Raw genomic sequence first — 12,465 nt, 5'->3', positions numbered from 1 at the left:
AGCCACCGGGACCTCGACTCGCATTGGGAAATAAAGCCCCAGGACCCCTTCACCTGCTGCCTTCCCCAGCATGACTGGCCACCTGGAAACCGAAACGTGTATCCCCATGGGCGGCTGGAAGAAGCGGAGGGATTAAACCCCCTGTTTGGTGAAGACAAGTTTTACTTACAAGCAGAGGCAAAGAGAAAGGCGGACCGCCTCCCTGCACGCCAGTAACGATGGGGCTACTTCCAGCAGCTGCACTGGCAAAGCAAAACTCCCTGCTTGCTGCACTACCCTCCATCTCCCGAGGGCACTACCCGTGGCAGGGATTGCCAAGCCGCGGGGCTCCTGTGCACAAGCACTGACCCAAGAGGAAGCTGAGGGGTATATTTAGAGGTTTGACTTTCTCTAACAACTGCCACTGTGTTTGTTAACCCCCTCTTCAGTTCACACGTAGCAATGTGGAACTGGCACAAAGCACACACGTCCTTCTTTTTATCATTAAGTGTTTCTCTTTGTTATGGCTAAAATAATTTGTAAGCAAGAAACAAAGAGCCCCTCCATATTTGCTAGGTTGGAACCGAGCCCCACAGAGTAGCCCACCTGAAGGGTTCCCCGCTAACAGAAATAAACCCAGCATGCTGAGAAAGCCAGGGCAACACATTTTAACTCCTGCGCGTGTTTTATTTTAGTGCCACCGGCTTACATTACTGCTCTATCTTATCCCCTTACTTTATTCTCTTTATGTTCAGGAACCAGCCAGTAATTTCACAGAGTTAAGGATCTCTTTTCCCCCTTTTAAGAAGAAATACTACAATTCTTTCTCTAAATACAAACATCACAGTGCTAGACACCTGGATCTCAGCTGGCATCCTAATAAAACATATACAAAGAGCACGACAAACATTTACAAAGAAGCATTTTCTGTATCACAACTTGAAGTGAAAATTATTTAAAACTAACAACTGAAAGTTAAGATTATATATATATACATACTTAAATATGGACGTCTGGTTGTTCTTTTTTTACACTATTTTCTCTTTAACAGCAATCCTATCACTTATAAACAAAAAGCAAACGTAACAGTAACTGAATTCCTAATCAGCAAACAAGTGTGTACATACACAAACAAAACTCACAAACAAAATTCAGACTGAGAAGGAAAGCAAATCTGCCCATACCTTGCTCTTCTAAGATCCCATTTGGCATCTTTTTGTCCCCAGAGTTCACAACAGCTTTCCTATGCCTTCTGAACCTGAAATACACGCAGCACATGAATCTGAGGAACTATGTTGAAAGGTAACAACCATGTTCCCAAATCAGTCTTTACCAACCATGTAATTCTGGAGAAACTCTTTCTGTTCATCTTCACGGTGAAGAGAGCCACCACCGCCACAGCACCCTCCACTACGCTGTGACGGAGTCTCCCGCCTCACCATAAGTACGCATTTCATTTCCTTGTTAGATCATATCGAAACAAAACTGAGCTAGTTCTGCATACAGAGCTCCACACAGACCTACCTGAAAAAATAGCCAGCCAACAGAATGAAAATGATGAAGACCAGGAGCAGAATCAGCATCGAAGTCAGTAGGTCCTTGTGTAAATTGTTCTCCTCTGTAGAGTCTACGTGGATTGAACACAACAAACGTGAAACATTACAGACACGGATTGTCTAATCTGCTATAGAAACTCTGCTTGGTGTATCAAAACTCTGTGGTTCTCCACAATAATCTCCTCGTACTTACTAAAAGCATCACAAATTACTAAATACATGCAAAGCTGAAACTGGAAGTTCAGTTGTTTTCTTTTTCTTTCCCCCTGCCCCCTTCAAAAGCAGAACCATGTTAGCTGCTACTGAGCGTATCAAGGATGCTTTTTGGAATGACTGATTCAGCAACGAATTTACTTGTAGTTAGAGCAGGTTTAGTGGGTACAAGGTAGTAAGCTAAATTCAAAGCCCATTCCAAAGGTCTGCCACAGCACCCTTATGCGCGTCCGCTGTTTCTCAGCTAGCGGGCATGACCCAGGAATGGCCCCCTCTGCCCTCGGCACGGATTTGGTGACCCCAGAGGTACAGTGTGTTTCACACACATCTCACTGAGCAGGCACAAACACTGCTGCTGGCTGCACCACCCTGCAAAGCACGCGCTGAGCATGATGGAGGGGGAAGCCAGGAGGGGACTGCGCAAATCGCAGTGTCTTCTACAGCTTATATTACATGTTGTCTTATATATATGTATGTTACATTATTTATAAGATGCTATAGAATATATTATATATAAGAAAAAGTAGGAAAGAGAAGCCTTAACAAATCACAATGGAGATTAAAAAATACTTCTTTGTTATATCTAGCATAAATTGCGAGTCTCATTCTTCTGTTAATAGTGGTTTTATGTATGTGAAACTTTACATTTGTTCAATATATACCACATTAAAATCATTAAAAACCCACCATGGTTCATTTAAGAAAGCAACACTCTCAGCCTTACCCTTCAGCAAGCAAAACAAAACCGTGCTACCTGTTTTTCTTTCCAACTGGACAAGTAACTCCAAGTCAGTGTAACAGCAGTGGTGGAGACCTTGCGGAGTGGGAAGGATGAGGCCTCCACACCTGGCGCCACAGCACAGGGAAGAGATTGATCTTCCCCCAGTTACAGCCAAGGGAGCCCCCATGGCAGCAGCCCATGCTTAGGGCATCTGCCTGGATGGTTCCCTGGGGGTCTGGACCCCCAGTTTCTCCATCATTACACCAGCCTTCCTCAGCCTCCCTCATCTGCACTGTTCATAAATCTTAGCAACGTACACAATTCCGAAATTAAGACAATTTTTGTTGCTGGTGGTGTGGTGGTTTTTTTTTTTCTTTTCTTTTTAAAATAGATTTACACACTTTTAATGAGTTCTTCACCATTCCTACAGCGGTTTCCGAGAACTGCAGCAGTGACTCTGCTAACACCTCTTGCATTCTCACCTCCCTAAACTCTGTGTTTACTTGCAGCAAAGGCTTTTTGAAGAGATCTTGCCACAAGCCTCGACATAAAATATCATGAAAGCATAACAGTACAGTAAATATATAGAAGTATATAATGCCTGCAATATTACAGAAAAGAGCTCTATGCATAAATTGACTGTCCAAAACTGATTGCTGCGAAACCATCTGAGTGTTGATTTGTATCTTGTGAGCAGCTGGAAACTGTCTGGATGCTCAAACAGGGTATTAGGGCACAGAAAATCTTCCTTCAGAGGCACAGGTGCACCAGGGGCATACAAGGAAAGAAGGGATCTCAAGTCAACATAATAGTACAAAGGAAGGGAAGGCCATAAAATGTATGAAACTTGACATTTAAGTGGTATGTAAAAGTGACAGGCATGATGAAGCTGTAATCAGAAACCACCACTTGACACGTTTACAGAAGAATCTCTCTTGGAAGGAGTGTCCGGGTGAACGCGCAGCACCAGAACAGCTTAGCAATGTTGGTGTGGTGCTTAACAATCCTGTGCTCAGCGTAGAAACCAAGGTCTGACAAAGAAACAAAGAGAAAAAAATAAAAATCTACTTTTGCCCCTCAGAGGCAAAAATGAGCCACTTCAGAAGCTTAGAAATTTCAGAATCTGTATCTCTGCATCCTCCAGGATTTAGGGGGTTTGTGTTAGTTCTCATCATTGGCTGTGTCAAGACCTGTGACACAAAGGGGGAAAAACAAGTTTTGAGTCACGAGGGATTTAAAATTTCCTTCAAAAATCACCCGTCTCTTCCTTTCAGAAGAACTGATGTACTTCACACCATGTTTTTGTGGTGTCTTTGGAAAACTGGTTTCCAGACAAACACAGAACGCCTCAATCCAACCCAGAAGGGAAGTTCAACCTCCTGTCAGACTACTGTCTATATTTCTTTCGTTAAGGACACAGCACCCCTGCAATGACTGATGCAATTCTCTGCATCAGGATCTCACCTCTCCTCCTACCATTTCACAAGGAATTTAGGTCAAAACCCACAGAGTCCCTTCTTGCTTGTACATGGGCACGTCTATTTTCAAAGCCTTGCAGTGGCATATCGATGGCTTCATCTCTGCAGAGCCTGTGTGTAAGGCACGGTGTGGTTTTAAAATGTTCCAGTTATTGCATATCTTTTCTTCATTATCTGCATCAATATTTTTTTTAAATGCAGCCCAAAAATTGTGAGAAAGTTACAACCAGGCTTAGGCCATTGTAGACTCAGAGGCTGCAAGATCTTTGGCCAACACAACTTTTCTATGTATTAAGTGGGATCTTGATGGGAGCCTAAAGGACAGACCTAATTTTTTTTTTCAATCGGTGTGGCTTCAAAAATTGGCAACCGAAACATCTGAGGAAAGGCACACAGAAGAGGCAGATGCCCTCTACAGCAGATCTCTACTGCAGCCACCGCCAGGGAAAATTTTCCTCTGCTCCAGCACGAAGAGAGCTGCCGTCCAAAAGCACAGGGCTTTCTGTTTGTGGCCACACAAAAAAGATCATCCTGAGGGTGGTTTTTTTAAGACATACAATGAAATAGTGACTTTCATGTTGACAAGAGGAGGATTATCACCAGGAGGATGGTGGCAACCCCTCGTGCTTCCCCTGATACCCACCAAGGCTGACTCACAGGTTCTTCCCAGCTCCATTCCCGGTGCTGCCGGCCCAGCCATCTGAATGGCTCTTCCTGGAAACGTATCACGATTTCCTTCAGGGTTATGATGTTCCCATTTTCCGTATGTGTCAAAACCAGAACCACCCACAAGAAAAAAAGGGAACTACCAGCAGTGCAGGCACATCAGTAACTGCCTCGCAATCCTCCCTCCACACTCTCCCAAACACTGAATTTCTTCATCCCTGGATGGGTTCCTTTGCAAGTAGGGCCTGAACAGTAAAATAGCCCATAAATAAAAATGTGATTAAACCACTTTTTTCCTCCCTTCACAAAAACAAGCTGACAAGGCAAGGTGCATGGTTTGCCCTAGACAGCAAGTCAGGTGCCTGAAATTATCTTGGTGACTGATAAAAACCAGAACAGATATCGTTTATCCGAGCACAGGAGAAATCCCACAACAACAGGCTTTAATTATTCACAAGTCTGAACTTCTTTTCAAAGAACAGATAAGTTAATCCTCTACCTCTCCAAAACTAAAACTAAACTGCTCTCACCCATTACTTGGGTTAGATGTCAAGTGGTTTTCTTTCTGGGTGCATGCTTCATCTCTGCTGTGCCTTCAACAGACACATAAACGTCCTTTGAACAGTGCTCAACCTCCCACCACAGGGGCTTTTGGGCTTTTTGCACCTCTGTTTTGGGTCAAAACTGTTGTTTCAGACATCCAACCCTGCAACGGACCCTGACCTCCTCTGACATCTATTTCACACGAAGAGTGTCTGTCACAATGTCTTGACACAGACATCTGTCCCATGGCAAACCCACTGCACACAATCTTAAATAGTGCCACATTATAAAATACAGGATTATTAATAAAATTTTGGTCAAATTATAATAGAGGTGTTTTGTCACCTGCAGGCACAAAACCCGATGCTTCCCAGTTTACCACAATGTTGGTACTTGCATATAACATCTACCAAAGTAAACACATCCCCAACATGCGGGATACAGGAGCTCTTAGACATGTCGCTGCTGAAGAGCTCAGTCCAGCTTGCATCAGCTTCTGCAGCCAGCTTGCCTGGTGGCCCTGCAAGACCTCCCACGCTGATTTAGGGGATACTTCAGACTGGATAATCTATCATGCATGAGAGTGCTGAGTATCTTCCATATTGCTCCTTCACCGGTTCACGTGTCAAAGCGCAACAAAGCATCTTTAGTTTTTATTGTAGTCTTTCAATGCTCCTCACATGCCCCACAGAGCAGGTAACTCTCAAAATTCACTGAGAACAACTGCACAGAGCAGCAGAGCTCACCAAAGCACGCACAGCCCCGAGACAGAAACCCTTTTGTGGACCACCTTGCTGGGGCACGGGGATGCTACTCACAGCACAGACGCGCGTCTGGCACAGGCTGTCCTCATGTCACCGTTCAGACTCATGCAGAGGTGAATACACACTCAAGTGACATATTTCGGGTGGTCCTTAGTACTTTTTGTGCACAGAGGCATATTTTAAACATCTGGATTGGGTGAGGAGCAGAGCTTTTACATTAGATTTTATTGCTTTAAAAACTTCTGGTGATTACCTTCATTTCGCTGAACTTTCTGTTCAGATTTAGCAGTGATTGATTTATTATAATTAAGCCTCTTGCATATCAGTATGTGCTTTCTATATGCTGAAAACCTATAAACTTTCATAAACTGAAAAGTTTACTCAGAAGTTGTGGGTGCCCCATCCCTGGCAGTGCTCAAGGCCAGGCTGGATGGGGCTGGGAGCAGCCTGGGCTGAGGGGAGGGGGCCCTGCCCGGGGCACGGGGTGGGACTGGGTGGGCTTTGAGGTCCCTTCCAGCCCAAAGCAGCCCATGATTCTCTGATTATAAAAGGAGAACTCTCCTCCTTTCTCAGTTTTCATCTATCCACCCTGTCTCCTTGAGGTCTGGCTGAACTTGTGCTGTGATGACTGGGCAACAGAAATCCTGGTTGGCACGGGTGGCCATCATGCAGACCGAGCCCCCTCATGCAGTTCTTGGGAAAGAAAACCCCAGCCCTGCAGAGAATTGCTGTTCCTCGCCGTGCTTCGACTGCGGAGAACAAGCAGATATGCAGCTGATAACCAGGAGATAGGTTTGATATGTATGAAAAACAAACCCAATCAAAAAAAAATAATAAAGACAAGGGGAAAAGACAGGTAGGGAAGACAAACCAGTATCCACAGCCAGCAGTATCCACACAGCAGCAGGCAAGCAGCAGCAAATGCAAGACCCGTGCCTGCATTTGCCACCCTGGAGCCGCCTGCCGCAGAGCACAGCCCCGCCTGCCACCACAGCCAGGAACCGCGGAGCAGGTGGGGTTGGAAGGAACCTTCATCCAGGCCAACCCCCAGCCCAAACCCACTTATTTCTGAAGTTCTGCTTTTCAAACTAATTCCTGAAATTGACACTCTGCCGACAAAGCATCCCTTTGGCCTTTAAATACGAAGTAAAATGAGCCAGATTCCTGCTTCAAAACTCATTTTTCTGCGGACGCCTCATTTTCTCCAGGAAAGCACCACCACGAGTCTAGCGTGAAAGCCCCCCCCTCTGGGTCGCGCCCTGGCTATCGTACAGCAAGGTTTCATTCTTTCTATACATTGCTTCAGTTATAAATTCATTACCGCTGCATGTTAATACATTGTTACCAGAAAGAAATTGTAAATATAGGTATGAAACCCATGAAATATTCATGGAGTAAACACTAAAGGAAATTAAACATTTGAAAAGGACTTAAAAGCTTTACTACTACGACTCCCAGGCTGCTTTCACATTTAAACTATGTAACAAGTAAAAATACAAGAGGCAGTAAAAGAAGCCTGACTATGATTAATACCGAAGAAATAATTAATATTTGAGTAACCAGGAACTACACTGACAGTATCATGTACAAACAGTCTGTCACACATATTTGATAGCATAAAGTTTTATCTACTTGAAATATACATTTCTTTATGAAAATCCAAATAAATAAATACTGGTTTATATTTATTTAATACAGTTGGATACTTTGAGTAAATGGCTGTCCAATTTCTCCAGTAAACAGCAGTGCAATAAACTCAGAATATTCTGATTTTATGAAAGCGAATTTTCATGGTAGCGATTTCACGGTACTCTTATAGGAAGTAAAACGGCATTAGTACTGAAAAATTGAGCCACACACACCAGGTATCCAGGTTTCAAATAAGAATAAAAGCAGCATTTTAAATTTTAAAACATTTGTTGAATTAAGCTAAAATGATAACATGCAACAAATTACAGCTATTCCTTTCAGAATCAGAAGCATCTTATCTTTTTGTATCATTCATCAAATTAGCATGCAAAAGGAAAGCTGGATTTCTTTTTAGTATCCTTCAGTTCTTTCCATATTCTTTTAAACAGAGTTTTCTTGACACTTCAATCAAAAAAAAATAAAATATTTCTTTTGTATTAGTTCAATGGCTACCAAATGAATAACACAATCCTGTTATATTGGAACAGCAATATACATGTGCGTGTACTTATCTACCAGACAAAATTCTTCTTCGCTTCTCACTGCAAAACAATTAAGGCTTTGATATTTAGGAAAAAACAATTAAGTCGTACTAATCATTTCTGAATCTAATCATATCACTGGAACAAAATTTTAATTAAAACACAGATGATAAGATAATTCTTATCCATATTTTCATACTTAAATTCAATATGATTTTGAATTAAGCTTTGACAATAAACTGCACCTGTGGAAAAACTCCCTTTTGACTAATTTTATTAAAATTCTGGGAAGTGATACAAATGATAGGTTACTTCCCTTTCCCAATTCCTATATTCTCACATATTCAGACCAATATTAGTAACTTGTTCTTCTACTGCTCCAGGTGTCAGAGAAGAAGCAGGGCACTGACAACTACTCAACAATATTTCGCAGAGGCATTTATTAGTAATTTTACACTTAGCTAAATTTTTATTTATACTAGCGATTTATTTATGTGGAAACCCCTAAGCAAAACAGCACTAAGACTGTCACTGCTAACGGCAGAGCCCCTTGCTCCCCTAACCCTCCGCTTCCCTGGTGGAGGTCTGCTGCTGCCCAGGCACAGCCGGGATCAGCGCCCCTCCACTGTGCTCCAGCCACACATCTCGGTGAAAGCAAACCCCTTACAGCTAACTTACTACAACTAAGGACCAGAACATTCAAAATGGCCATCAGCTATGCCTGGCACATCATTCTCACTCGGCTCTCCTTCCATACAGGTGTAAAGCTCACAGGCAGATTAAGAACAAACCAACCAACCAACAGACTCACCCACAAGAACACCCTCCTGTAAAGACTGGGTGTCAACAGCAGTCACCTGAAAGCTTATCAAGATTGCACCACACTGATTATATGGAACATCATCAGCTTTATTTCCCTTCAATCAAGTCCACAGAGCAGCTATCCCTTTGGAAATCCCCCTCTGAGGCGAGCACAGTGTCACGCACTGCCAGCACTTACACAGCGGACCACTGCCTGGCAAACGCTGCTCACCAGCATGGGGGGTCTGAAGATAGCTGCCTAGGTTTACGAAGGACAAGGTGCAAGTAAAATACACCATCCCATTACAGGACATAATAGCAGAGTCAGTATCTTAATTAAAAAAACCCCAACAAACCCTTATTTGACTTGAACAAGCCCCTCTCCAGGACTGTAAGGTGTTAGGATGTAGTTGTAGGAGAACTTGAAGCAAGCGGAAGAAATTCTGAAAACAGAAATGAGGATGAATAAAAGATGCTGTGGTGGACCAGTGGGTAGAAGATTGCTCTCAGGTCTTTGAAAAAGGCTTTTTTATTTTTCACCTGACCTAATCTTATGCAGAACACCTGCACTATTATCCTTCCCCTCAAGTCTTGCCTTAGACAGCTTGTATCGTTAGGAAACAGCAAGCATATAAAGGCCATCGTTCCTCATGTTGTTTAAGTATGTTCATCCTGTTATCTAACAGATAATATTTTTTTTCATATTATCCGTGTCCAGGTCCCATTATGTTAAGAGATCCACACTGACAGCTCCTGGGGCACGGAGAGCTTGCAGCCCAGGCAGGAGACGACATTCTGAGCTTCTCCACCTTTCCCAACGCTATCCTGTGATTTCCCGTACGTGGGAAACTGGAAGTAAAGTGTAGAGCACCAGCCATATGGAGGTCAAATACAGAGTCATCTGGCAAGATTACAAGCACATCAGTGGGGTCAAAGTCACGGAAACATATCCATATAGCACCAGGGGGACCTCACAAAAGTCCCTTTTTTCCACACCCACTCCCATCCCTGCAAATTAAGTGATGTCCTTACTTGTTGTTGTTGGTGGTTTTGGCAATTCAGTTCCATTGGGTGGTAAAGCTTGCACAAACAGAAAGCTAGCACAGAGCAGCGGGAGCGAGCAGGAATGTTCCATCCTGGACCTAAAAGAAAATGAAAGCAAAAGATAAATTTTTCAGGTCAGGTTACTATTGCATTTTTTCCTCACGTCATAACAAAGCTAAAATAAAAAGCAAGGTTTACTTTGTACTTGTATACAATGTTATACATATATATATGTAAGTATACAGTGCTATACTTACAAGCATAAAACTTGTTTTATCCTCTCCCATTGCCTCATCACTTAACCTTTGGTTTTGATGCAGAAGGAAAAGCAAAATAGCAGTTCTGCACACTACGAATTCATTGAAAAAGTTTTAAATCCAAGAACGGGAAGATAACACTCAGCCATCGTTCAAAGACAACAGAAATCAGGCCAGAAAAGCTACCCTACATCAGCAGAACACAGCAGCTGAGGGCACGGAAGCAAGGAGCCTGGAAGTCATTTCCATAGGTAAGAAGAAAACTGAAGTACCAGCAGCTGCAATCTTAAGAATAAATGCAAATCTTCATAGTAAATGCAAAAATCACCTATTTTTAGCGGTTCCTGCCAGAATTGCATGTGTTAGGCCTTCTGTAACGTGGAGCAGCGTGGGCTGCAGGGAGGGGACACTGCCCCGACGCCCAGCGTGGCCAGGCCCTGCCCGAAGGCTCTGGGTGACATTCCTCTGCTGGACCAATACTCCCCCCTTTTGTGTCACTGACGCCCTATTCTGGCATCGCAGATGCCTGGAGACCAAAACAAAGAGGAAAAGCTTGTAGCACCAAGCCGACCGGTCAAGAACCATAAAGTTTAAAGTACCTGCAACAAGAGCTTTTCAGAGTTTCCTTATCCCACCTTGATTTCCTATAGACATATATATGATGCTTCATAGACACGTTCTTCTGGAGAACGTGTGCCACAGCTGCGACTGTGAGCTATAAAGCATTTCACCAAAGCCTTACCAAACACAGAGTCTTTCAGGTTTCGTGAGACGAGACAGAAAATAATTTCCAGTGTAGAGAAGGTCAGAGAAAACATGCCATGAGGATGTGCTGCTGCTGCTTTGAAGACTATAAGGAAATTAATAGTGGTAGATAAATGAGCTGGTCTAGAAATACTCTAGCTCCTATAAACCGAGGTTCATGTGGAAAAAATGTATGTTGTTATTAATTTACTGTACATTCATCCAGTCCCTAATGAACGTATTATTTATAAGAGGCTGCCATCGCAGCCATTAGCCACTCTTGTGTGATTTAAATGTATTTTCTTTGGCATAACACACAAACTTAACTTTCTGTATTTTGCAAATGGCAGAACACATCCAGATGGTGGCTCTACAGCCACGGCTAAAACTGTAACCAGTACAATACTGCACAACAAAGCTCCCTGATGTTTCAGTATGACATACGTATTATTACAATTTCCACAGGATATTATAGAGTACCGTCTGACAACAGGCAAAAATATCCAGGAACTTGGAAGTCATAAGAATAACCATTAGAAAATCCTTCCTTTCAATGTAAAACGGGATAATCCTCCAGAAATAATCTCTAGATAAGCTTGAATGTATAAAAAACTTACGTAACAACAACTTTCACACCACCTTTTCATTACTTTCTGTGAGTTACTCGGAAGTGAACCTTATTCCCAGCCTCTGCGCTACACCTAGGACTAAATTCAAACTCAGCACACACCTGGTATTCTTTATTAGAAAAAAAAAAAAAAAAAAAGAAAAAAGAAACAGACCAAAAAATGAATTCTCTCGGGCTTGGAAGGGATGTCAGCAGGGGGCTCCGGAGCCTGCGCTGCTCGGGGAGCACACAGACCCTCCGAGGAAGGGCACCAAGTAACCTCCTCTGATATTACAGTTCGTTATTTGTTTCCTTTTCCACTGCTCTTGAAGCCCTTCTGCCTGCTGAAAGCGCTCCAGAGCACAGGCAGATTAGCAAGGTAACCCCTTACAGCAGGGATTGCAGGATGTTTTCTGTCCATTGCCTCTATTTTTCTTTTTTTTTTTTTTTTCTGTTGTTTCAGTTTGCTGTTTCAAATTCTTCCAAGTGTTATGTGAATACAGGGGTAAGGAAAAAAAAAAACCTAAACATGAAAGGAAAAAGGCAAAACATTTTTTGAGAAAAAAAAATAGAAACTTTTTTTTTTCTCCACACGGGAGCACACACTTTTTTTATTCTTGCTTCCCTTCTTAGTGTTGAAGCTCAAAGGACCTAGCTGAATATCTTCTCTAACATGAGTGGAGAATAATAAAATGTATTATTAGCATCAAACTTTATTTTTTTTAAATGTGTGTGTGTGTCCCAGCCCAGCTTCCACCTGACAGATTTACTCATTCAGTTTCTGGGGTTTTTTTCATTACTGTTTATAATTCAAGCAGACTAGATGTCTTAGACTAACACACTCAGTCAACAGCCAGGTTAACCATGAACTAGCCATTCTTGGGATTAGATTAAGTGTAAGAGCTTGCTACAAACTGTATT

General features: G+C 42.7%; 1 protein-coding gene across 6 annotated transcripts in view; it reads right to left on the bottom strand.

The window, feature by feature from the left end:
• The window catches only part of PTPRE (protein tyrosine phosphatase receptor type E), a 109,149-nt gene that overhangs the window by 31,121 nt on the left and 65,563 nt on the right, over positions 1 to 12,465 (bottom strand). For 4 of the 6 annotated variants that reach the window (XM_055719962.1, XM_055719966.1, XM_055719964.1 and 1 more), the window contains exons 2-4: positions 9,925 to 10,034; positions 1,504 to 1,606; positions 1,164 to 1,237 (exon numbers count right to left, since the gene is read on the bottom strand). In XM_055719962.1, coding sequence (XP_055575937.1) covers positions 1,164 to 1,237; positions 1,504 to 1,606; positions 9,925 to 10,034 — 287 coding nt within the window. Of the gene's footprint in view, positions 1 to 1,163; positions 1,238 to 1,316; positions 1,446 to 1,503; positions 1,607 to 1,728; positions 2,332 to 9,924; positions 10,035 to 12,465 lie in introns of those variants that run through there. The other 2 variants (XM_055719965.1, XM_005439227.4) reach the window with 2 other exon arrangements.

This window comes from Falco cherrug, chromosome 9 (genome assembly GCF_023634085.1).
Source record: "Falco cherrug isolate bFalChe1 chromosome 9, bFalChe1.pri, whole genome shotgun sequence".
Taxonomy (NCBI): Eukaryota; Metazoa; Chordata; class Aves; order Falconiformes; family Falconidae; genus Falco; species Falco cherrug.
Note: the sequence above shows the minus strand (reverse complement) of the source record. Positions and strands in the feature narration are given on the sequence as shown.